This window comes from Caretta caretta, chromosome 1 (assembly GCF_965140235.1).
Source record: "Caretta caretta isolate rCarCar2 chromosome 1, rCarCar1.hap1, whole genome shotgun sequence".
Classification (NCBI taxonomy): Eukaryota; Metazoa; Chordata; order Testudines; family Cheloniidae; genus Caretta; species Caretta caretta.
Window position 1 is genome coordinate 330,693,886 of NC_134206.1, and position 27,720 is coordinate 330,721,605.

The 27,720-nt window shown below is 40.6% G+C and overlaps 1 protein-coding gene across 8 annotated transcripts in view; it reads left to right on the forward strand.

Annotated features, from left to right (window-relative positions):
- Positions 1–27,720, forward strand: part of PHTF2 (putative homeodomain transcription factor 2) — a 183,572-nt gene that overhangs the window by 104,541 nt on the left and 51,311 nt on the right. For 7 of the 8 annotated variants that reach the window (XR_007354677.2, XM_048836464.2, XM_048836468.2 and 4 more), the window contains 4 exons: positions 1,441–1,606; positions 2,316–2,480; positions 14,635–14,836; positions 20,676–20,834. Coding sequence is in view for 7 of the 8 variants with exons in the window: in XM_048836464.2 (XP_048692421.1) it covers positions 1,441–1,606; positions 2,316–2,480; positions 14,635–14,836; positions 20,676–20,834 (692 nt within the window). In the remaining variant the exon portion in view is untranslated. The remainder of the gene's footprint in view (positions 1–1,440; positions 1,607–2,315; positions 2,481–14,634; positions 14,837–20,675; positions 20,835–27,720) is intronic. The other variant, XM_048836466.2, reaches the window with a different exon arrangement.

Genomic DNA, 27,720 nt, shown 5'->3' on the forward strand with positions numbered 1-27,720 from the left:
AACACTAAGTACCCTTCTTTTTGTTCAAGAGCAGCAGCAGATGCTCACTCTCTAACAGATACATTCCTCCTACATTGGGGTACAGAGCTGATGTATGCTTTCTGACCATTACCTCTCATGTGGATGGGGTGACCAGATAGCAACTGTGAAAAATTGGGACAGGGAGTGGGTGGTAATAGGACCTTGTATATGAAAAAGTCCCCAAAAATGGGACTGTGCCTATAAAAACGGGATATCTGCTCACCTAAATATGGAAGATTGTGAAGATGATCAGCCAGGATGATACTTATTGCCCAAGCATGGCCAAGATAGCAGTGGTACATGGACTTGTGCCTTCTTTCCAAAGGGAATTACAGACACTTACTTGTGTCACCATATCTTTTGTCATGGCAGCAAGGGAAAGTGTACTGTCCAGATCTGCTTTCATTGCATCTGACAATGTGGGTGATAGGACTCTGACAGAATTAGAGAAATCTTTCTCTGTAGATGTACAATATGTTTTACTTAACTCTAGAAGACGAGCAACTAGGAAATGTAAAATGAAAAAAATGTTCACTGTGGCTGTATGATCAGGTTTGATCCTGTCATCTCCTATTCAGTCGATATTTGCTGTTTCTAAAGAAATGAGTTTGTTCATAACTTTCAGCACAGAGGCCAGTTTTAATAAATTATATATGAGCTTTATTCTGAGTGTTGGATTCCATGAGCTCATGCACCTCAAGAATTTTCTTGGAAGCATGAACACTTTCTAGTTTAAATGTTTTCACAGGTGACACATTTCTTCAGCCATGAATATTCAGTTTATATAGGTTTGTTCTGACCAACTGTAAGAAATAGTTGCACCAAGACATTTTCCATGTAACAAGCTGACATTCTAGTTCAGAGGGCTCATGTGGTGTTTGTGAGATATAATCAAAAATGTCCCATAAAATCAAATACATTGATCCATTTTATTACAATTCCAAAATGTGTAAACATGCTGTGGTCTACATACAGAAGAAAATAAATTTGTAATAGATGTGACAGTATGAATAAGTGATACTGTCCTATAGTTGTAAATAATTTTTAATTCTTATAGTAATCCTATTTAAAGATTTCTTCCAATTAACCTCTGAGATCACCAGACCTGAAAATTGTTTCCATGTGTCTGGGTCAGAAATGTCATCTATATTTGCACCATATAATTAAGATATCAGAATGGGTGTGGTTCTTCTTCTAAGATTAGAGTAGAATCTGCAACCTGTCATTTAGCAATGCAAGTTGTATCCGAGGATATATTTAGCTTGAGTGAGTTAGGTGAAGAGCAGTTAGGATGTGTAAAAAGATCTCTACAGATATGAACAGTTTTTTAATTTTGTGAAATATCCATGTTTGTTGACCAGTAAAGTATTTCAAGACAATTCAGACTTTGAATTGAATATTTTTTTCCCCTTTTTGCAGTTACCGCAATAGTATTATTCTATACAGCAGCAAGCCCACATAACATACCTTTGACTGAAGTAATTGGGCCAATATGGCTAATGTTGCTACTTGGAACTGTGCATTGCCAGATTGTTTCAACACGAACTCCTAAACCACCACCTAGCACAGGGGGTAAAAGAAGAAGGTACAGTCTATACTAAAATGTTTTCTATGAGTTAGGTTCATGAGTACATGAAATTATTTTGGAATATGCAATCTCTGAACCATTTTGCAAGGTTTTGTCTACTACAGAGTATGATATGCATTGTCTTGTAAGAAATTTGAGTACTGTTTATATGTTTACTAATCTTTAAAAGTGGCTGTTAAAAACTTTAGTCTTTATTTGGCTATGTATTGAACCTTACCTTTTGCTTCAAATTGTTTGTTACTAAATATTGGTAGAGACTGTTCTGTAAATATGACTATAAACTTTGTATTATTCAGTATTCAATACTGATCAATAATCTTCCTGTTGGAGGCACAAATTAAAAGAATAACAGTGCAACCACAAACATAGGCCCCATCCTGCCAACACTTAAGTGAATTGGTTTACTACTATGAGTAATCCTGTTGAAATTGGTGGGACTACTCAACAGTATTTTTTGCGGGTTTGAGCCTTTAGTGTTTAGTGAAATTACATTTTTGTTTAGAAGAAATTATATAATGAAAATGGACAGTTCTAATGTGCTAAATGTTTTAAAATATTTATTAAAGCAAAATGGTAAATTACTAGATTAAAATATATTTTGAAAAGTCTCATATTTTGCATGCTTACAAAAATTGCTGAACACATTATAGAGCTAATGGATTACATTTATGAAGATGCCTTCCAATTTTAATCTCTTCTGATGAAGGAAATTAAGGAAAGCAGCACATTTGGAAGTACATAGGGAAGGAGATGGCTCTAGTACCACAGATAACATGCAGGAGGGAACAGTGCAGAGCTACGGTACAAGCACCTCTTACAGTATTGGCGCAGTCTTCAGAGATATCTGGCATGCTGCTTTCTTTTTATCAGGGTTTGTATTTATTTAAGGCTATGTACGTTAGATATGCACTATCCCTTTTCTGAAAAATTAAAATTTGATCTGTATTTCTATCAAATGTTTTTCTATTGAACAGAATATTTTTCTGTGTTTCTAACATACTCTGAATTATTTGAGCTTGTGTAGACATTAGTCTTTATTTTGGCAAATTCTAGTGAAATAATCCATGTGAAATACAAAATTAATGTCTTAATTTTACAGATGTGTTTGATGCTTGAGGGAGAAGTATTATATAAGGACTATCAAAGATAAGACACTTCAGTTTCTCTATTTTAAAATCCTGTCAGAGAATAACTTAGTGGTGGCAATGGAATTCCATGGCATGACAAATTCAAATGTATGTATTTCTTTGCTCTAACTCTATGCCTGTGTGCCAAAAAAAAAAAAGGCAAAGTGTCAAATACCCATAAGCTTTTATTGTTCAGCAAGGACCAGAGAACACTTAAGGTAATGAAATATGCAAGAGGCAGTTCTTTTTTAAACTAAGGCTTTATATGATTGGAGGTAAAATATAGTTATTATGCCCTTCAGTAGCCTATTTCTTTTGCAAACAATTAATCTATCCAAATAGTCCTCAGAAGACTTACGTAAAAACATTTAATAGCTCTCTGGAATCCAAATGCAAGTGCACTATACATCTTCATTAGAAATTGGGAGGCATTTAGAAACGGTTCAAAATACAGTAACTCCTCTCTTAATGTTGTAGTTATGTTCCTGAAAAAAGAGACTTTAAGCGAAACGATGTTAAGCGAATCCAATTTCCCTATAAGAATTAATGTAAATGGGGGGGAGGGGTTAGGTTCCAGGGACATTTTTTTCACCAGACAAAAAACTATCTTTTTTTATATAACACACACACACACACACACACACACACACACACACACACACACACAGTATAAGTTTTAAACAAACAATACAATATACAGCAATGATGATTGTGAAGTTGAGGTGGTCAAGTCAGAGGGTGGAAGAGGGTGGGATATTTCCTAGGGGATGCCTTACTGCTAAATGATGAATTAACCATAGAGGCCTCAGCCAAGTGCTAACACGTTAATGTAGCCTCCCACTCTGCAAGGCAGCACGTATGGAGGGAGGGGAGACGCACACCATGTGTATGAGGGAGAGAGATGCTCATTGCCCCTTTAAGTACACTGACCCTACTCTAAGTACACTGCCTTTTTAAGTATATCAGGAAGTTGAGACAGCAGCTGCGGCCAGCAAGCTCCCTCTGTCCTGAGCCCTGTTGTATCCCCACCCTACTCTATAAGGAGAAGGGATAAGTGGGGGGGGGGACGACACCCTGACATTAGCTCCCCTTCTCTCCCTCTCCGCAACTCCAAGGCAGAGGGCAGGAGCACTCACATGGCAGCAGGGGGGAGGGACAGCTGAACTGCCTGCAATTGATAGCCTGCTTAGCGGCTGCTGCATAGGGAACTTAGGAGAGAAGGGGGCTGCCGGTCCACCCTGGTTCCAAGCCCCCACAAGTTAGCTGCAATGGACTGCTCTTCCTGCAAGCAGTGGACAAAGCAGGCGGCTGCTAAACAGCGTTATAAGGGAGCATTGCACAACTTTGTTCCCTAATTCATCAGCAACGTAACAATGAACAAAGTTAATCGGGACGACTTTAAGTGAGGCGTCACATCACATACTGTACTGTAAGGTGGTCTAAAATTGAGAAAAGAGATACTGCACTTTCTTACATGTATGTTTTATTGTGCAAGTCCAGTCAATATTACTACACTACATCTTTCATATTTGTGATTATGTGCTCTTTAACTCTGATAAAGATTATTCAGTTGTTCTAAAGTTAATTATCAGGAGCATCATATTGAGCTGCAGTCCTTTAGATATTTTAAAGCACTTAAAATTAAAATGGGATAAAATTGCATATAAACTTTATTTACATTTTTTCATTATGTAAACTAAACTGGCTTTGAAAAGTAACATCAAACTGGTGATCTTTTTGAGTAAGCCCACATCTAAATGAATTGTTCTTTGTGCAGTCCATTCTAGTGCATTTGGAGCAGATTGTATAAAGTGCTGAATCTTTTACTTTCATAGAAGTCAACTGCACTTACCACCACACAGGATCAGGCCTGTAGCACCCCAGAATTTCCCCTCACTTTCTCAAGGGTCAACATCACATACACAATCTTTCTAGTTAAGCAGGACTGTCTGTGTCTCACTTTAGAGCTTATTTACATCATTTAATCAAATCTCAGGGTTATAAGCAATGAGAAGAACTTGCTGCACCCCATCCTGAAAGGCTAGAGCTTCTTTGACAGCCCATCTCAGGAAACAGATTAGATTTGAGTTTGCAATGTCTCCTATGGCACATTGCATAGCATTATTACTAGGTCATTAGGAAGGCTCAAGTTGTCTTTGTCTACACTGTGAGTTAGGGGTGTGTGATTCCCTTGCTTTTGTACACATTAGCATTTGCTTTCATCAACCTGAGTGTAAACAGCAGTGCAGTTGCAGTTGTATAGGTAGCAGTAGCGGAGGCAGGGCTGAGCTGTGCTGAGGGCATACTCCTGGTTTCAGGTGGGTTTGTACTCAGTTTAGTTTAGTTCACTTAGTGAATTCAACTAAACCATATTAAGGCCACTTTAATTCTCAATAACAGTATCCACACAGGGATTTTATGCAGCTTAACAAAGCCACTTCAAATTCACACAGTTTGTTGGTTCGCATTCACTTTCCTGGATGTTCCCATGTAGACAAGCACTTAGCACTGTAGTTGAAGGCATGTTCAACATTTAAATGTACATGATTACTTCCATTTTCCTTAGTCAGAAAGGTCTAATTTCAGTCAACACACAGAATCATGGACGCTGGCTGTGGTGAAACTTCATGCTATTTATTGCTCTCCTGCTGCTACAGAGCTACCAGTGTAGAAAATACTGCTGCTAGCATAGCCTTTGGTATGGAACAAATTGAACTGAATTTGATTCGTGGCTTTTTTCTATACCAAAGGAATTGTTAACATTGTTGCCCAGATATTCACCTGCATGATTCATTGTGTATGAGCTGTTCAGTCAATCCCTTGCATTTTTTCATCTATAGAGGAAATGATTTGCATGTGGTTTTTTCCACCCAAACACCTAAAATATTGAATACAATAATGAGTTGTGTGTGTGATGGTGTAACTCACACACCTACTGGCTGTGGTGTTCTGTCCCATCTAGTGGCATGGAGACCACTTTGAGAGAGAGTGAGTGTCTGCTCTATAGCCTTAGTTAACAGCCATATGGCTTTTGGCTCATGCACTAAGCTCCAGAGATCCCAGGTTCAATCCTGCCTGCCGACAAGTGGGGTCTGTTGGCGTTACAATGGCACCTAGGAACTGGGACTTGTCAATGCTTTTTTCATTTTAAAACGTTCATTTCTTTCTGTTAGTATTTTGAAAGAAATAAAATTAAGCAGTTTAACATATATTGCCCAACAGTCTTGTCTTCCCTCAGAGCTTAATTTCCAAAGGTGACAACTCTACTTTTTATGGAACAAAGTATCAGAAACATTGTTAAATGTATATAGTTTGATCTAGAAGTGGGGCTGGCCACCAATCTAGTAGTTGTGCAATGTATGTATACCAGGGGCTGAGAGCATTGAAGAGACAGAATACACACCTCTTGGAGGGATGGAGTGCTTCTCATTGATTTTCTAGCAATGGCTCTCTTCTCTGGCAAAAACGCAGGTCAGAATTTAAAGGCTCTAGAAGTCCAGCATTCTCAGGCAGGAAGTTCACAATGCAGAATCTTTGAGAGATGTGTGGAGGAAGTGTGCCCCAATGATTCTTCCAAGAAAGGCTGAAATTTACACAGTAACAACAGATTTCATGGTTGTAAACCCCCACCCAGTACTCTCTCCACATTGCTAGTTCATTATGTACTTTTATTATAATGGCTGACTGAACCAGTGGATCGTATTTACAGAAGTGGATGTATTGTTCTTGGAGTATATTGTAAATTGAAATACATGATAGAGAGAAAACAGTTTTTATCAAATATATACATACATACATTCAAACCTAAATAATTTGGAAGTGTTTGAAGTATATCCTTTCTGAACAGCAGAGTCCAATATTGTTAATAGCTTGTAGAACATTCAGTACTTGATTTTCATCCAGCACAAGAATGAATCTGTGAAATTCTGACCCCATCTTGAATATCATTTTGTTGAGGGAAACCTTGCACAAACTGTATAATTTATTATTTATATTTTGATATTACCTAGAAATCTCAACCAGGTCAGGGTCCCATTGAGCTAAGCTCTGTACACATTCATAATAAATAAGTCAGTATCTGCTTCAAAGAACACACAAAATGGAACACCCCAGTTCTGAATTTTGAACAACTCTAGGATTGGGTCATGAGAGAATCTTTAAGAGCAGCACAAAATGAAAGTAAAGGGAGCAGAATATTTCTCCATTTACAGAAAGAAGATTTGCTCTTTTTTTCTCTCCTTCCTTCCCCCAATTTATGATAATGAAAATCTGTCTTCCAGAAACCTTATTTAAGCCTTCCTTAACACTTTCCTCTAGCTAATCCTGAGAGAAGACCATGTCAAAGTACTGCTTGGCCTGTCCTGTCTTTTGGTATGTCTGTAAATCGCAAAACACCTTCATATTCCTACAAGTGTTCATGTTATCCCCCTATATATTTCCTTTAGATTTTTCACACTTCATATAGTAATCTATAATAGACATGTATTAACATTCTAATAGAGAGTTACACATGTTCTCCACCTCAGGTGAAATTTTTAAAGCACAGTGAAGTGGGGAAAAAAATGAAATAACGTGGTTTTTGGGGAGTACTTTGGGATTGCTCTTTCCCAGTACTTTTCAAGTTCAAACAATGTTTTTTCTGGGAAAGGTCACATGAGCATAATATTTTCCAGTGTGACCATTAATCCCAGTTCCAGTTCCTGTAAATGTGTGCAGAGATGTTCACCTGATCTTTGCAGTGAAAGTTGATCATGGGGAAAACCAGGTTTTAGTTGAACCAGAACCTTTGTGAACTTTACACAAAGGCCTGTGAATGCATTTCAAATCAAAGTTGGAAGAATTATCACAACTGTACCTCCTATCAGTTCAATAAGTCGTGGAATAGCAGAGTCTCACTGGTTAGGCTTTTGCATTTTTTTTATCTGTGCGCTATCTAAAAGAACTGGATTGAATTTTCATATTTATTACTACTTATTTAATAAAAAGAAAAGGAGTACTTGTGGCACCTTAGAGACTAACCAATTTATTTGAGCATGAGCTTTCGTGAGCTACAGCATAACACGGCTGTTACTCTGAAACCTACTTATTTAATTTAATACTTTTGATGCTCTGTCTGCCAGAAGACATTTAATGAGCTTTGTTTCTTTATTAATATACTGTACACAGAAAAAAGCTCTAAGGAATTGAATTACCTGATTATCATTTAATGTTTAATTGTAGCAAATTGTTTGTGGTAGACTTGATCAGAATTGAGCACTTAATTGTCTTGTATTATTCTGAATTTCTACTAACTGTGTGTCTCATGAGATTTGCATTTCTTTTCAATCACAGTAGCTATGAAGAAGAAAATATACCAAAAATATTGTTATAGTGCATTAAAATGAGCTTCTTCTGCCTCCCTCTTATTGCGACTATTTTGTCACTATTGCTCCTTTTATCTTATTTAGCATCTTCATTGCTGGAAGTTGGGACTTCCTGAAGCACATTCTCTTGCAAACATGGCCAGCTAGCACCCAAGGGTTGATTTGCTTTCTTTCATAGTCTTAGTAATCCATTTTCCATAAACATAAATTATAGGTTTCATATGCACCTCCTTTTCTATCTCTCTAGCCTATTCATCTATTAACTAAATAATTTCAACACTGTAGAACTGCACCAAAGCAAAATTTTAATGTACCTATTTTGGATAGTTTGACATTTTTTTTTCTAAACCCTCAATAGTGTGTTCAAGTGGACTTTATCAGATTAATCTGTATTTAGAAAGTTTTTAAAATAAATATTGTGACAAAGTTCCTCCTCTGCCTTGGTGGGTCCTGTGCTTATTGGCAGATTTGCTCACCATAGAGGTTCACGGCAGCCTTCAGTTTGGCCACTTTCACGGCTCAAATCTGCCGTTCACTCATTTCACCTCATCGCTAGCCAACATGGGGAGAGGAGGAAGAACAATCTCCACAGTCTGCCGATCCACCTAGTGGATCGGGGAACAGGCCAGAGACCTTCCCCTCTGGTGGAACCCACAGTCCAGATCAACTCCTCCAGTATCAAGTAGGGAGTTAGGGGGATGGGGGGAACCCGGGCCCACCCTCTACTCCGGGTTCCAGCCCAGGGCCAGCAGTCTACAGTGGCTCCTGTAACAGCTGCGTGACAGCTACAACTCCCGGGGCTACTTCCCCATGGCCTCCTCCCAACACCTTCTTTATTGTCACCACAGGACTTTCCTCCTGATGTCTGATAATGCTTGTACTTCTCACTCTCAGCTTCTTTCGCCTCTTGCTCCCAGCTCCGTGCATGCACCACAAGCTGAAGTGAGCTCCTTTTAAACCCAGGTTCCCTGATTAGCCTGCTTTAATTGATTTTAGCAGTTTCTTGATTGGCTGCAGGTATTCTAATCAGCCTGTCTGCCTTAATTGTTTCCAGAAGGTTCCTGATTGTTCTGGAACCTTCCCTGTTACCTTACCCAGTGAAAAGGGGCCTACTTAACCTGGGGCTAATCCGTCTGCCTTCGATCACTCAGGGTCTGGCCCGACCCTGTCACAATATGTATACAGGCTAAAGCATTGGTCATAAGAAAAAAGCAGAAGGCCTACAAGTGAGTCTTCAGAGGGGTTTTTTTAAGGTGTTCACTGCAAGGGTAGAAAATTTTGCCATCTTTTCTTCTCTTTAAGCTTTTAGTAAGATGCTTATCCTTTAGAAGTATTCATATATTCTATGTCAGAAACAATGATTTTCACATTTCTGTGCTCCCATATTACCCAGTAGTAAACCTGACTATCGGCTTTATGGTTCTGTTTGTCAGGCAGTAAGTAGGAGGCAAGTTCTGTCATTCAGTTGCATAATTTTAATTCTCAGTTCTTCCTCATTTGTCTGCTTTTTGCATACTGGAGGCATGGAGTGGCACTTATATTAAACCACTTACTCATCCAGTTCTTTATTTTCTTATGGAAAAAAATTTAAGTGAGGGAAACAGAAGAAGGGCAACTTGAATAAAGACCCTACTTTGTCACACCCCCAGTCTCACATATGATTCCAACTTTGTCCTGTTTTGCACCCAGTTCTCCACAACCATCTTTCTGCCCTCTTCACGTCACACTATACATAGAATGCCCTTCCATGAGCTGTTCTGCCAATCGACTGTCCTTATTTTAAATCCATCCTGTAGATCAACATCATAGACAACACAACAAAACGACTAGCTAAGTCAACTTGCATATATGTTTAATTTATCTCATGAATAAATTGTTCATCAAATGTGGAGAGAGGGACATAAAAACAGTGGAATTGAAACTGGGAATTGGTGAAGGAGAATTATGGTCAAAAGGGCTTAATTGTGATTTGGGGTAATTTTTAATATTTTTTACTGAAACAAAATACATCCTTCTCCTTAAAACAAAACAGGAAAAAGTCTCATCACCCCATCACTTTTTGTGCATATTTCCTCTCACTCTTCATCTGCCTGTGTCTTTTTAGATTGTACATCTGTTGGAGTAGTGAGGGCTAAAGTAGGCAATCCCAAGACTACATCCATTCTGTGCTGAAGCAGTTTGTGGGGGAAAAAAAAAAGATCATGCAAAATACAATAGACATTCAAAAATATTACAGCATGATTCCTCTTCTAATGTTGGGGGGAACTTCTGGGGAATACCTCTTGAGGCAAAATGCCCTGTGAAGGAAAATGCTTTTGGGGAATGCCTTTCTTGAAAAAATCTTGCTTAGCAGGGTCTGCCTGAACTCCCAAACTGAGGCCTTATAATTGTAAGCAGAGCCCAAAACAGACAAGTGAACCAAACTTTTCTGTTTCTCCAACCCAATTAGACTCCCATAGATCCCTTTGATAAAATTGTAGCTTGCTACTCTAATTCATCTAGTTCATAAGTGGCTATTCTGCTCAGCCTCTACTATACTAGGGGCACTTCTGCAGCTCGAATAAGAGGAAAGAGCCTTAAGGAACTGTAGATATGAAAAATTATCAAGAAGAGCAGAAGTATGAAAATAAATTCCTTTGTCACAGCTCTATCTCTTGCCACAGCTGTCTCCTTCCTGGGTTTCTGTCAGAAGCTATTCAGGAAAATAACGAGGGATGTAGTGTTCTTGGTGGCCTTGAGACCTACTGTCCTCTCCAGTTCACTCTATTGCATTGGTCCCAATAAACTTTTAGGGCAACTGGATGGTAAGATTCAATTTAGATGGCTCCTCTCCAGACAGCACTGGCAAGTTTCCCTGACTTCCCGCTGACCATGTTCTCTCTTCCTCCCTTAAGTAAAGTCATGAAGGCCTTGGGCACATTGTCCAGTTCTACTCAAGGTGCTCTGTCTTTTTCAGGAATCCTTTAATGGCAGTAGAATAGCTGTTACATCCCTGGGTCTATCTACAGTGTGTTGCTGGTGTATTTGGCTGAGGAACTGCCATACTCCTAGGTAGAAGCTAGGACTAATCATGTCTACATACCCCCAAAGGGTTAAAACTCTTTGAGGGAGAAAACTTTGAACAGAACAACTTAATGTTGCTTCTGCCATTCCTGTTCTAGGTGTAGTTCCTCCACTGACAGCTCTTTTTTTTTTTTTAAGCTTTGCCTATCCCTCCCAGCCTCCAAAGCAGTATCACTGAAAGATTAGCTAACCCAATCCCCTTTAATCAGCTTTTTCCTATTGGGGGCCATCCTCATTTCTTTGCAGACTCTTGTTGAGCAGTTTTATTACAGGGTGGTCAAAATCGGATTTACAGAGACTTGGGATTTCTGGGGCTTTTGGCTATGGCCTGAACTGTAATTCCAGTGACGTTGCCCTATTTGGGAGCAAAAATCAAAGATTTCTTTCATCAGCAGGCCACTTGTTTAGATCCTTCTCTGTCTTTCCCTCTTCCTCCCTCCTCCCTGCCCCCCCAATGCACAGAGGGGCTGGAGATTCTACTATCAATACGTGTTAGTTTATAAGGGGCTGAAGGCTTCAGTCTGATCCTAGATCTTCATTTTCTCAACCATCAAATCTTTCAGAAGAAGCTTTTCATAGAAATTCTCGTATCTCATTCTGTGTTGTTACAGAATGATTTTCATCATTTGGTCATCCTGAAAGATGGACTTTCATATCTCCATTTTTTCAGCCCAATACTGTTACCTGTATTTTGCCCTGGATATTCATTTCAAATTCTGTGCTCTTTCTTTTCATTCATCCTTACTCCATCTTTATCGAGAGACTCTTCATCCTCATAGCCAGTTTGCCCCAGGAGGGGTGTCATGTATACCTCTACCTGGATGACTTCTTGCTCTAGGCACTGAAATCTTATCTCTTCTGGGAAAGAGAAGGGCAATGACATTTATTCCTGCATCCTTCCACGCCTCTTGATAAGCCTTAAGGTGAATTCCCTATAAGTGCCCTCTTCAGCAAGTTCTACAATACATGAGTCTGCCTTGGGTAGCAGGATAAAGCATCCCAAACCCTTCCTGAAACAACATGCATTCTTTTCTTTACAACAGCCAAAACATAATCTATTATTTAGAGTGCTTAGTTTTTAATGTGTTTGAGTCCCCATTTGAACCTATGAGGATTATTTTTAAAAAGTGTTTTTAGTTGTCATAACTTTGGCTTGTAGGTGGGAGAGCTCAGTTTCCTTGTGTCTCCATTCTAACTTCACATTTTCCAGATCAAGGGGTGTGCTGCTTCCTCATGTGGCCCCTCAAATTTATTTCATACTGACAGGGTCGGGCCAGATGGCTACAGGAGAGTGATAGAAGGCAGATATATTAGCCCCAGGTTAGGTAGGTCCCTTTTCCCTGGGTAAGGTAACTGGGAAGGTGCCAGAACAATCAGGGACTTTCTGGAAACAAGGCAGACAGGCTGATTAGAACACCTGCAGCCAATCAAGAAGCTGCCAGAATCAATTAAGACAGGCAGGCGAATCAGAGCACCTGGGTTTAAAAAGGAGCTCGCTTCAGTTTGTGGTGTGCATGCAAGGAGCTGAGAGCAAGAGGCGCAAGAAGGTGAGATTGAGAAGGCGTACTACTGGAAGACTGAGAAGTACAAGCATTATCAGACATCAGGAGGAAGGTCCTGTGATGAGAATAAAGAAGGTGTTGGGAGGATGCCATGGGGAAGTGGTCCAGGGAGTTGTAGCTGTCACAACTGCAATCCACAAGGCCCTGGGCTGGAACCCGGCGTAGAGGGCGGGCCCAGGTTTCCCCCATCCCTCCATTCTCCCAACTCCCTACTTGATACCGGAGGAGTTGACCTGGACTGTGGGTTCCACCAGAGAGGAAGGTCTCCAGCCTGTTCCCCGATCCACGAGATGGATCAGCAGAGACTGCAGGGATTATTGTTCTTCCTTTTCCCCATGCTGGCCAGTGATGAGGTTAACTGAGTGAACGGCAGATTTGAGCCATGAAAGTGGCCAAACTGAGGGCTGCCGTGAACCTCTGAGGCGAGCAAATCCGCCAATAAGCACAGGACCAAGGCAGAGGAGGAACTTTGTCACAATACTTTTAAAGTTCAGATGAAGGTTACTTGCCAACAGTGGGAGTTCTTCAAGAGGAGCCTTAGTATGATCCAAATACTGGGAGATCTAGTGGTGGTCCAGTTGCACAACCATTTTTTCTCATTAGTGAGGATATACAGAAGAAAGAACTCAAATAACTTAGTTTTACCTACCTTGTGTTCAGAGATGGTCTGGACATACACTAGTAATCCAGAAATCTAAAATGCAGCCGTTTACCTGCTTCATATAGCTATGTGCCACCTTGTCCTGTTACAAGATTTCCATTGCTCACTAGGTAAAGATTTTGATCTAACAGTGCCACCCGTGTCTGTAAGCTGTGTCCAAAGTGTGTCAACCTCAAAGGCTTGCAGGTCTGAGCTATCTGCCTCATCAGTTGGTAAATTAGCCACCTGCTCTTTCCTGTACATATTCACCACTACCATCCATTAGAAGCCACCGTAGATACCAAGTTATAATTTGGAAGTGCAGTCATCCACTGTAGTAAGCCTTTCTTTAGAGTTTCTGCTTGTTACTATGTCTGCTGCTTACTCAAAGATGTTGGCGTGTAGGATGGGAAGAGACGGACACAGGACAGGGAAGATTATTCTAATTTGTAGAACTAGAATTGCTCTAGTTTCTAGTTTCTCTCTCTATTTCTGTCCTGCTTCCTTCCTTCCTTCCTCCACTTAGTGTGTCATTTGAAATTGGCTGTATATACTTGCTCTACTCTTTTGTGCTTTGGAAGGGGAGGACTTAGGCCTGGAACTTTAACACTAATAGTCATACTGTTGCTAGGTAATATGGGAGACTACAACAACCTGGATACTCCTCTGAAAATCTCTTAATTAGCATGAACTTTTAGATTGCTGATGAAGCAAAGTGAAGTTAGGTTAAAAAGTTAAACTTTTGGATAGCGGTTTTCATTTTAATTCAGTATATGATTAATTCACGCTTCATGCATGGGTGTGCCAGGAATATGAAATTTAAGTTTCAATAATTATCAGTTAAAAATTCCTGAGAATAAACAGCTATTTGATCATACCTTTACGTTTGTGTTTGATACAAAAATGTGAACGAGGAAATCTATTCCCTTCAGAATTTGCAGTTGGCTTTGTCAAATTGCTTTGTCAAAAGCCTTATATGGTAACATACAGGTTTTCTTGGTCTCTGTCTCTTCTTTCAGTAGTATTCTATATAATATTCTTTCATGTGCCGGTTGTTTCATTTGATATTCTGTATTCCTACAGTTGTAACAGATAAGCTTTAAATGGTGAAAAGTAGCACAGATACTACTGTATCAGATGCTTGATTTAGATTACTAGTTTTCATCCATCTCAACAATTAAGTCAAATAGTTCGGGGAGAAGGACATAGACAATAATAGCCATATAGTAATTTTATGTGCATGTTTGTTTTTGTTTTGTTTTAAATCTAGATCAAAGAAAGCAAAGAATTCAATAGATAAATCAACAGAGACTGATAATGGCTATGTCTCCCTTGATGGGAAAAAGACAGGTAAAAGCATTGAAGATGGAGTACAGACCCATGAGCCTCACTGTAAAGTGATTAGGCCAGAAGAGGGAGTTTGGAGCACAGGAACTGTGAGAAACACATACAACAATCATAGTCCTCACAAAGTAAGCATGGTTCATTTTTCATAACTAAAAGTAGTGTGTCCAATTACATGCACACTGTATTCCCACAGCAGTTTGGATAGGTTCCCATTTATATCTTGACCCTGTGTTTTTTAAAGTTAAAAAGAAAAAAAAAAAAAAAAGGACTTGTGTTAGGCTACTAAGGGCCTAAGTGCAATATCTAGTTCAGGGTTTCTTGCTCTTAAATTTTTCCTTATGTTTTCTCTTCACTGTCCCATCAATATTTTCTTCCTTCAAGAAGAAATCTCCACCAAAATCTCAGGGCAATATTTTAATAAGAAATAAAAGAAAAATATCTGCAGGTAGACAGAATGCACTGCAAGCAACTGAATTTTGCATAAATGACTTGAAACCTTTTCGTAGTGATGTCTGCAGTCATCCTTCCCTGGCATAATGTTTGGGAAATTACATACCATGTTGTACAACCTAGGCCATCCCAAAGGCAAAAATACTGCTTTTCAGAAATATTATATCTAAATGGTGGTAATTTATGTGAATGCTACTTCATAAATGTTTTGCCATAGACACAATAGGAGAACCCCAGCGGCACTGGTCACCCAGGATTCGGAAAGTCCATATCTACGGCTCGACTCCTACCACAGGAACCTCATTTTACTGACCTTTAGGTTCTCTGATTTTCTTTAACTTGACTTACCATGTATCCTTGTATTTCTTATTTGTTTTAGCCTTCATGAGAAGGCTTTGCTTCTACCTCACCTACTGCTGTTAGATTTTTCTCTGGGATGGGTCTGCTTCTCTGCTACAGTTGGACAAACTTCACAGTAATGATGACTTCCAAAATTCAAACAACCCCCCACACCTTCAAAGGGTTTCCCTGCCAATCCTCCATGTTCATAGTTTCTCCTTCCCCTTCTCCTGTGGATAAGTGCAGGGATCTGCAAGTGTTTTCTTTCCTTCCCTTCCCCATGGAAGTGAAAAAGCTCTCTGGAATGCAGAGCTCAGAGGGGGTTGATGAGAAGAAGGATAGTCTTCAGAAAGTAGAGCATAATGAGGAGGAAGGATGTGTTGCTAAACATGGAGCTTGACTGGTTAGGTCTGATAGCTCTCAGTTCTCCTATTTTACCTTACTTCATTCTCCTCCAAAACAACTCTACCATTATTGCGACATGAAGATTTGGAAGTGCAGCATTTAAGGAAAGCGAAGGGAAACAAATGAGGAGCAGCCTATTATTCTACCTCCTAGAAGGTGATGGTGGTGGTAAAACAGGAATTTTTGCCTAAGGAAAGTTTCAGTGAGACAATGGCTTCATTCAATGAGATGCATTTTTAATGGAGGGACCCATTTTGGGATCTTCCATAGATAGGCTCCATAGCTAGTGTAACGTATACACTCTTTCTGTACACCTAGTTCAGGTTTTGATACACTTGGGCAGGTGAGATTTAGAATATTTGTATACGGTAGTTTGTTTCATGCTTATCCTTGATCATGTCCCTTGCTGAGCATTCTACTGATTGGCACACTTAATTTGTATTTACTGAGAAATTTTAGGATGCTTTCACTGATTTATCACTATCTGTTCTGGCATCATCATTTACAGTATGTTGAAGACAAAATAAGACTTGTGAAAATGTTTCTGTAAAAAATGAGTTTCCTCAGTGTGCTTTATCTCACTCAAATGGTGAGCAAGTTTTTGAAGTTCCAGGCTCTCATAACACTTTTTATACATGCGTAAACAGTTTTCTGGATAATTATATATGTATATAGTCTATTTATTTGGAAAAACAAAGACCTCTCTATATTTAGAATAAACTATGAAAAAAGTTGAGGTAAACTATATTTCCAAAGAAATTAAACTTCTTATGTGACATTTCCCTTTATACCTGTTAACATCAGCAAAAAGGAAAAGTATTTTTCATTATTTATTAAAGAAATCAGAAAATATGATTGATTATTGCTAAATCTTGCTAATTCAGCATTTTGAAGTCTGACTATTTTAAAAGCTTGTGTTGCCTAAGGAGTCTTGATGCTTTGCTTCAAAGCAGAACTCCTGCAGCTAACAAGAAAAAACTTCAGAAAGCAGGGTTACGAACAAACAATTTTAAGAGCAGATGATAGCCATTATTATAATTTTAATGGATGAGTTATCTGTTTAATAACTAATTTTAAATTAAGTTGCCTTTTATTCCTTTAAATAACTTTGTTAAAAGAAACTTTGAGAATGGCAGAGTTCAATGAGGATGCACAGAAGCATTAACCTTTTGTCCAAATGCCTGCAACATTATTGTAATTTGGAACAACAAACACAGTATCTAAAAAGACAACCAGTATTGGCAGTATATTAAGGTGACAAGCAACACTCATCTCATGCTGTGTCAGACCTGTCCAATTTTCAGTAATCAAATGCTAAACAGCTCAACTGTTGAAGACCTAATCGGACTATAAATCCAATGCATTTAGTAAAGCTATTTAATTCTCAGGCCTAGTTAAAGCCTTCTGTGCATTGCAGGTGATGGAGAAAGAACCTGAACCAATCCCCTTCAGTACAAACAATGGCCTGGTGCCTGATTTGCAGGAAAAAAAGGCATTACTGCAAATCCTAATTTTTGTAGCATTGCGAGACCCAGTCATTGCCACACCATTATTCTAAACCCTGCTTTTAGGACCACCCACCCAAAGTTGCAACTCAGTGGACAAAATAAACAATAAGTTTAGCATGCCACCCATGCTCATCCCATGTAATTGTACCCTGTGCAATGCTGCCATGTCATTGATTCAAAGTCCAAAAGGCACATGCACAACCAGAGAAACCGCAATTACCCAGTGAGAAACATGTAACACCACACAAAGAAATGCAATAGTTGTACTTGGCATTACTTATGCAACCATTAATCTGTAAGAGAGTAGATGAATTTGTAGAGGTGGAAGTGCAGAGCAGGAAGAAACCTGCTTCTGCCTGATGTCTCGCTGCTACTAGCAACCCGCCAACGCTTCTTAGCCCTGGTCTACACTGGGAGGGATTGATCTAAGTTACGCAACTTCAGCTACATTAATAACGTAGCTGAAGTTGACATACTTAGATTTTTCCTCAGTCCCTGGAAAAATCATGGAGCAGGTCCTCAAGGAATCAATTCTGAAGCACTTAGAGGAGAGGAAAGTGATCAGGAACAGTCAGCATGAATTCACCAAGGGCAAGTCATGCCTGACTAATCTAATTGCCTCCTATGACGAGATAACTGGCTCTGTGGATGAGGGGAAAGCGGTGGACGTGTTGTTCCTTGACTTCAGCAAAGCTTTTGACATGGCCTCCCACAGTATTCTTGCCAGCAAGTTAAAGAAGTATGGGCTGGATGAATGGACTATAAGGTGGATAGAAAGTTGGCTAGATTGTCGGGCTCAACGGGTAGTGATCAATGGCTCCATGTCTAGTTGGCAGCCGGTATCAAGTGTAGTGCCCCAAGGGTTGGTCCTGGTGCCGGTTTTGTTCAATATCTTCATAAATGATCTGGAGGATGGTGTGGATTGCACCCTCAGCAAGTTTGCAGATGACACTAAACTGGGAGGAGAGGTAGATAGAATGCAGAGGGCCCTAGACAAATTAGAGGATTGGGCCAAAAGAAATCTCATGAGGATTAACAAGGACAAGTGCAGAGTCCTGCACTTAGGACGGAAGAACCCAATGCACAGCTACAGACTAGGGACCGAATGGCTCGGCAGCAGTTCTGCAGAAAAGGACCTAGGGGTTACAGTGGACGAGAAGCTGGATATGAGTTAACAGTGTGCCGTTGTTGCCAAGAAGGCCAATGGCATTTTGGGATGTATAGGTAGGGGCATTGCCAGCAGATCGAGGGACGTGATCGTTCCCCTCTATTCGACATTGGTGAGGCCTCATCTGGAGTACTGTGTCCGGTTTTGGGTCCCACACTACAAGAAGGATGTGGAAAAATTGGAAAGAGTCCAGCGGAGGGCAACAAAAATGATTGGGGACTGGAACACATGACTTAGGAGGAGAGGCTGAGGGAACTGGGATTATTTAGTCTGCGGAAGAGAAGAATGAGGAGGGGTTTGATAGCTGCTTTCAACTACCTGAAAGGGGGTTCCAAAGAGGATGGATCTCGGTGGTAGCTGATGACAGAACAAGGAGTAATGGTCTCAAGTTGCAGTGGGGGAGGTTTAGGTTGGATATTAGGAAAAACTTTTTCACTAGGAGGGTGGTGAAACACTGGAATGGGTTACCTAGGGAGGTGGTGGAATCTCCTTCCTTAGATATTTTTAAGGTCAGGCTTGACAAAGCCCTGGCTGGGATGATTTAGTTGGGGATTGATCCTGCTTTGAGCAGGGGTTTGGACTAGATGACCTCCTGAGGTCCCTTCCAACCCTGATATTCTATGATTCTATGACTTACCATGGTGTCTTCACTGCGGTGAATCGACTGCTGCCGCTCCCCCGTCGACTCTGCCTGCGCCTCTCGCAGCTCTGGAGTTCAGGAGTTGACGGGAGAGTGCTCGGGGGTCGATTTATCGTGTCTAGACTAGACGCGATAAATTGATCCCCGCTGGATCGATCGCTGCCGCCGATGTGACGGGTAGTGAAGACATACTCTTAGAGGTACTAAGATAAGATTGACCAGTATCTGCCCTTCCAACAAGAGAGAGCTTTCAGGAGTAAAAATATAGAACTTTGTATTGAAGCAGTAATGTAAAATTAGAGAAAAAATGAGCCTGAAGACTGCATACCAGTGTTGTCAATTACCGTTGTCATTGCTAATTACCATACTAATACAGTTTAGGAAAAAAATATGAGACATAGTAACTTCTGAGTAGTATAATGATTCTTACAGTTCAGTTTGCAAGAGGCCACTGTCCATCAGAAGCATAAAAAATCAATACACTATTCTGGTTGATTTAGAGCAGCTGAGCCACCCAGAATCTCCTCTGGGATAATGCTTTCCTTCCGTCCCATACCTGTTGGAGCCACTTGTTTGAAGAAAAAAAAACAGAAAAGAAAAGGTGGAATGAAATACAGTAATGGATATTTTTGTGATAATGGTCTTTATGACAAAACAACCAGCTGTTGAATGCTTCTTTCCCTGGCAGCGCACTGAAGTAAAAATCACCCTTGGAAATTTAGAAATTGGAGGGCAGAAGCCAAAGAGACTTTCATTGTTGTCCTCTATGAAACTAGTATATTTTTCTTAAAAAAAAAACAAAAAAAACCCTTTAGAATGAAAACTGAAATTTTCTTGGTGGTCGCTCCTACCATTTTCCTTTTGTGGGGGCAGCTTCTACATTAGCATGAAACCAGGGAATGATATATGTTCACAGTCCAAGCATTCTATAGTTGATTATGGACTTACACTTCTTTGGGTTTGGTGGGAGAGGTGGTAGAAATAAATTACATTTTAAGATTGGAAAAAGCTGGTAATATAAATTACTATGTTTGAGATGACAAAACCAAGAATAGAATGTCACTTTTTTTTTTCTTTTGAGGTCACAGTGATATACCATTTGGGGTTGCTGTGACTGCACCTAAAACATCACTTGGAACATAAATATCTTGAATCCATGCTGTCGTATAGTATGAATTGGCCTGACACAAGACTGCTGTGCAATGATTAATCACCCACTTTAGTATGTTATAATCTTCTATTGTATATCACTTCCGGTACCACCTTTCCATGCAGTCAACAACCTAAAAGAGGGAAACTGTTTTCTATGCCCTACTCAGCAAAAGGGGATTATTAAATATTTTTTAATTAAAAGAATTGATGAGAGAAAATTGATTGCAGTACTTAAAATGAATTAAAAGACCATTATGAAAAAATAGTGTGATTTACTAATAGTAAATTGTTAATTGGTCTAGGATACACACAGGACAGTAACAAATGTATCTGATGAAGTTTCAAGTGAGGAGGGACCTGAATCTGGATATCCCTTACGCCGTAATGTAGAACGTGCTTCTAGTGACTGTGCTCTTCGAAGCAGGAAATCCCACCATTATAAGAAACACTACCCTGTGGAGGTATGTTCTTTTCCCAGAAGTCCTTTTTGTAACTGGTTTGTCAACATCTCCATTGAGCTTATTTCTTCTGAACACATTCTGGATCATTGGAATATAGTGGTTATCTTGTCCATTTTAATAATTCCTGACGCTTGTTAAAAATATTCCTGTGAAGTAATTGTCTTTGGGAATCATTGCGATTTGGTGTCCAGTTTGCACAAGAATCACTTTGAACTTAGCATGTTTTTCACTTCTTTGGGTGGGGACAGTTGTCCACAATATGAATAACTGGTCTGTTGCTATGCTCTTACACCCCATCACATCAGAGCTTCGCTGCTTTCTATTTTGCCTTCCAGAAGCAGCCCCATTATGCAGCAACCATCTCCTTTGGAGGTGTATTCATCTAGGAAATTAGTTTCCTCTTATGTGAGGAAGAAAGCTTTCTTGCCAGAGATTTAGCAGACTTTCCTAATCTGTTTTGCACTTTTAGTCATTACTATGTTGATGCTAGTGCTTTCTCCATGTCGTAGTTCAGACTGAAAAGGAGTACTTGTGGCACCTTAGAGACTAACCAATTTATTTGAGCGTGAGCTTTCGTGAGCTACAGCTCGCTTCATCGGATGCATACCGTGGAAACTGCAGTAGACATTATATACACACAGAGACCATGAAACAATACCCCCTCCCACCCCACTGTCCTGCTGGTAATAGCTTATCTAAAGTGATCATCACGTTGGGCCATTTCCAGCACAAATCCAGGTTTTCTCACCCCTCCCACCCACATACACACACAAACTCACTCTCCTGCTGGTAATAGCTTATCTAAAGTGATCATCAAGTTGGGCCATTTCCAGCACAAATCCAGGTTTTCTCACCCCTCCCACCCACATACACACACAAACTCACTCTCCTGCTGGTAATAGCTTATCTAAAGTGATCATCAAGTTGGGCCATTTCCAGCACAAATCCAGGTTTTCTCACCCCTCCCACCCACATACACACACAAACTCACTCTCCTGCTGGTAATAGCTTATCTAAAGTGATCATTAAGTTGAGCCATTTCCAGCACAAATCCAGGTTTTCTCATCCAACTTAATGATCACTTTAGATAAGCTATTACCAGCAGGAGAGTGAGTTTGTGTGTGTATGGGGGTGGGGGGGTGAGAAAACCTGGATTTGTGCTGGAAATGACCCACCTTGATTATCATACACATTGTGAAGAGAGTGGTCACTTTGGATGGGCTATTACCAGCAGGAGAGTGAGTTGGGGGGGGGGGGGGGCGCGGAGGGTATCTCAGGGTGAGAAAACCTGGATTGTGCTGGTAATGGCCCAACTTGATGATCACTTTAGATAAGCTATAACCAGCAGGACAGTAGGGTGGGAGGGGGTATTGTTTCATGGTCTTTGTGTGTATATAATGTCTACTGCAGTTTCCACGGTATGCATCCGTTGAAGTGAGCTTTAGCTCATGAAAGCTCATGCTCAAATAAATTGGTTAGTCTCTAAGGTGCCACAAGTACTCCTTTTCTTTTTGCAAAGACAGACTAACACGGCTGTTACTCTGAAAATAGTTCAGACTGCACCCTAGCTTCTTTTACCATCATCTCCAATAAGTCCATTAGCCCATATGAGGGGAACTCTGAGCAGACAAGATAATTTGATTCTACCTACAAGTTCTATTGTGAGTGGATCCACCAATGTGGAGGTTCTCCTGGATATGAGTGTGTAACATTCTTTTCAATTACTCAGAATATGGGGTATGCTATTGAAGCCACAACTGTTGCATGGCAACAAAAGAAGTTCCAATATTTTGATTTAAAGAGCTAGTGAAGTCAAAGAGCAGAGCAGCAACCCAGCACTCCCTTATTGGTGGAGTCCTTCATAGAAATGAAATTCAGATGTGGGGAACCAAATGGAAATAGAATTCTCAGGTGACAACTTGTATCCTTTTGTTAAAGGCGTGCAGGCTTTAAAGCAAACTAGTGAATACTTAGTATTCTAGCTAGGACTGTCAAACAGTTAAAAAAATTAATTGTGATTAATCGCAGTTTTAATAACACTGTCAAACAATAATAGAATACCATTTATTTAAATATTTTTGGATGTTTTCTACATTTTTCAAATATATTGATTTCAATTACAACACAATACAAAGTGTACAGTTCTCACTTTATTTTTATTACACATATTTGCACTGTAAAAAATAAACAGAAGAGATGGTATTTTTCAAGTCACCTCACACGAGTACTGTAGTGCAAGCTCTTTATCATGAAAGTGTAACTTACAAATATAGATTTTTATTTATTTTATTTTTTTTACATAACTGCACTCAAAAATAAAACAATGTAAAACTTTAGAGCCTGGACGTCCACTAAGTCCTACTTCTTGTTCAGCCAATTGCTGTGACAAACAAGTTTGTTTACATTTACAGGAGGTAATGCTGTCTGCTTCTTATCTACAATGTCACCTGAAAGGGAGATCAGGTGTTTGCATGGCACTGTTGTAGCTGGCATTGCAAGTTATTTACATGCCAGATATGTTAAACATGTATGCCCCTTCATGCTTCGATCACTGTTCCAGAGGACATGCTTCCATGCTGATGATGGGTTCTGCTCAATTGTCCAAAGCAGTATGGACTGACACATGTTCATATTCCTCATCTGAGTCAGATGCCACCAACAGAAAGTTGATTTTCTTTTTCGGTGGCTTGGGTTCTGTAGTATCAAATTGTAGTGTTGCTCTTTTAAAATTTCTGACACCATGTTTCACACCTTCTCCCTCTCAGATTTTGGGAAGCACTTCAGATTCTTAAATGTTGGGCTGAGTGCTGTAGCTATCTCTAGAAATCTTATATTGGTACCTTCTTTGCATTTTGTCAAATCTGCAATTAAAGTGTTCTTAAATCGAACAACATATGCTGGGTCATCATCCGAGATTGCCATAACACGAAGTATATGGCAGAATGGGGGTAAAACCATGGAATTCTCCACCAAGGAATTCAGTTACAAATTTAATAAACACATTTTTTTAAGGAGCACCATCAGCATGGAAGCACATCCTCTAGAATGGTGTCCGAAGGGACATACTAATGTTTAGCATATCTGGCCTGTAAATAACTTGCAATGCCAGCTACAGAAGTGCTGTGGGAGCTCCTGTTTTCACTTTCAGGTAACATTGTAAATAAGAAGCAGGTAGCATTATCTCCTGTAAATGTAAACAAACTTGTTTGTCTTAGTGATTGACAGAACAAAAAGTAGGACTGAGTGGACTTGTAGGCTCTAAAGTTCTACGTTGTTTTGTTTTTGAGTGCAGTTAGATTAAAAAAAGTCTACATTCGTAAATTGCACTTTCACGATAAAGAGCTTGCACTACAGTACTTGTCTAAGTGAATTCAAAAATACTATTTTTTATCATTTTTACAGTACAAATATTTGTAATAAAAATGATTTAAAGTGAGCACTGTACACTTTGTATTCTAGTGTTGAACAGTGCTATTCAAACTGCGATTAATCCCGGTAATTTTTGTTAATCAAGTTAGTTTGTTTTGAGTTAATCACTTGAGGTAACTGTGATTAGTTGACAGCTATAATTCCAGCTGATTCTTTCAAATGTCCTTTACCACCACAGGCTGGATTTATAGGAGCAGTGGTTCTTCAAGTAGATGCAGCCATGTATTCCACTAACTGGATCTGGAGAAGTTTGCCTAGCTGCACGTGTAGAGGGGTGATGCTCATGCCTCATGGCCATTGCCCCCCCCCATGCTACATGAGGCAGCACTGCCTGGACACCTCTCAGTTCCTTCTTACCACCTGTGGCTGCAGTCAGAGCTCAGTGTGGTCTTAACCTCACAACCTATCAACTAGTTTAGTTTTTCCCTTGTTTTTGATACTTAGTAGTACCCTGAGGACAGGTCTACACTTAAAATGCTGTAGAAGTGCAACTGTGTTGGTGCTGCTGTGCTGCTTCAGTGAAGACACTACTATGCCATTGGGAGAGTGTTTTCTGTCAGCGTAGTCAATCCACCTCCGCAAGAGGTGGTAGCTATGTCAACGGGAGAAGGCCTCCTGTTGACGGTGCTGTCTACACCAGAGGTTAGGTTGGTATAACTGCATCGCTCAGAGATGTGGATTTTTCACAGCTCTGAGCAACGTAGTTATACCAGTGTAAGTTTATAGTGTAAACATGGCCCTACTGTTAGATTAATATTCGTCATATTAGTTTGTTTTCCTTGGTGATTCCCTCACTGGGTTTAAACATTGTCCTTCATGTGGGACAGTAATCTCCAACAATGATTCCCACCACTCTGTCTTGGCAAGGCCCATGTTAAAGAGCATTGTGCGATCTGCAGATTGTTAAAAAAAAATGGACTCAAGTGGCTCGGGACCTTTGCCTGAAACAGCACATGCTTGAATAGGCCATGTTGAGGGCCTCCGTACTGAAGCAGGCATCTGGTTGAAGATCACCCTCTGATTCTGAGAGTGCTGCTGCTTCATGTTCCAGGGAAGGCGCTTCTCTGAAGAAATGGGTAGCAGGATTGACGCTCATCTTGTGATTGGGATTGAGGCCCTTGGCCCCATGTCTACTGGCCATCAATGGACTTCCATGGAATCGCTGAGATGCTCCTCGGTTGCAGAGATCCTGCTCTTAATCTCGCTTGAAGGCGAGATCACTGGCCAGGTCTGCAGTGGTGACCATCGATCCGCCTCAGGCCCAGGCACTGGCAGTCCTCCTTGTGAAGCCTCCAGAGTCGTCAGCCCTGGAACAGGATCCTGCTTTGGCTCAGTGAAGGGCCTCTCCTTCATCTCTGGATAATTCTGTGCTGCTCCTTCTGTACTGAAGGATTTTAAGTGTACTAAGACCTTTTGCAGTGTAACTGCTTCCCTCAGTATCCAAGTGGAGCTCTTCCAAGAGAACACCCATAAATTAGTGGATGTCTTGCAGCCATCTGACCTGGGACAGACACTCTCCGTATCAATTATGCGGTTAATTATCTTAACCGGCTAAGGCCCTCTGGATCACATTGGCTTCAGTGTTGCCTGCAGCTAAGTGATGGAAAAGAGCTATTTCATTCCCGTGCCAGGATTTGAGGGGTTTTACTCCCATTTGGCCCCAAATTTCCTAGTTCCAACTGTGGTGAATGATAGACCTCGGCAGGGCAGGTTTAGGTCCATGCCCAAGGATAGGGATTCTAAATGAGTGGACCTCCTGGGCAGGACACCTCCTCTTCATTACAGATGCGAATTGCTAACCAGCAAGCCTTGCTGTCCATGTACAGTTTTGTTGAGTGGACCGCTATATCAAAATTCGCAGACTAGCTGCCCAAAGCCTCGTGAGAGGAATTTTGGGTATTTGTCACTGAAGGCTGCTTGGTGACTAAGACGTCCTTGCAATCTGTGCTGAATGCTGCAGACACCTATGCCAGGGTGGTGGCCTCCATGGTCACGATGAGGAGGACTTCCTGACTGGAGCAATGCCTGAATTCTGCAATGTCCTGCAAGCCATTAAGAATTTGCCCTTTGGCAGCCAAATGCTGTTTTTAGACAAAGCTGATGAGCTGGTAGAGGGCTACGCTGCAGTCTTTAGGGGTGTATACACCAGTGGTGGGGAAGCATCACTACGGCATTCAACAGCAGCAGCAGACTTCTTTGTCCAGACCACTGTTCCAATCGTTGCTCCTCTCTCCTCATCTCGCTGCTTTTGGGGACAGGCTGGCCTGCTTTCACAATGCTTGGGCCTCGATTATCACTGACAGCTAGGTGCTAAGCACCATCAGACTGGGTTATGCCATCTAATTCCTCTCCACAACCTCCCTCCCTGCCTCTCTTCAAGGACCCCACTCATGAGATACTGCTCCTGAAGCAGGTCTGCGCTCTGCTGGCTTTGGGAGTGAAGGAGGAGGTTCCATCAGAACACCAGGATCACAGCTTCTATTCCTGGTACTTCCTAATACCGAAATCCAAGGAAGGAGTAAGAGCCATCCTCTACCTTTGCAGCCTCAACAAATATATTGGGTACATGAGGTTCCAAATGGTTACTCTATAGACTATTCTCCCTCAGTGTCTCAGAACAACTGGCTTGCTGCTCTAAACCTTCAGGACGCCTACTTTCATGCAGTGGTTTAGAAAGCTCCTTCAGTTCACCTTGATGGAATGCCTCTTTCAGTACACAGTGTTTCCGTTCAACTGTTTTGTCCCCCTGTTTTTTACCAGATGCATAGTCATTGTTACAACAAATATTAAGAAGAAGGAAATTTACATCTTCCCATATCTGGATGACACTTGACTGAGGGGCCAATCCAGAGATGAAGTTCTTGCTCACATCAGTGCCACGTTATGCTTGCTTGACCATCTGAGTCTCATCCTAAACACTGCAAAAAGAAAAGGAGTACTTGTGGCACCTTAGAGACTAACCAATTTATTTGAGCATGAGCTTTCGTGAGCTACAGCTCACTTCTGTAGCTCACGAAAGCTCATGCTCAAATAAATTGGTTAGTCTCTAAGGTGCCACAAGTACTCCTTTTCTTTTTGCGAATACAGACTAACACGGCTGTTCCTCTGAATCCTAAACACTGGAAAGTCAACTTTGACTCCTACTCAAAAAATCAAGTTTATTAAGGCTATATTAGATTCCTTGATGTCAAAAGCATTTCTGCCAACAGACCATTTTCAGATAATTCACCCTCTTTGCCTTAGTTTTCTGTCTCAGCCTTCCATGACAGTTTGGACATGACTGAGGCTCTTGGACTACATATCCTCTTACATGCAGGTGGTCCGGTTTCCAAGGCTGTGCCTTCACTCCTTTCAGATGTAGCTCAGGATGATCTACCATTCTACTTTTCATCCTCTAGACAGACTGGTTTGTGTACCTCTGGTGGTTCTGGGGTCCTTGTAATGGTGGATTCATCTA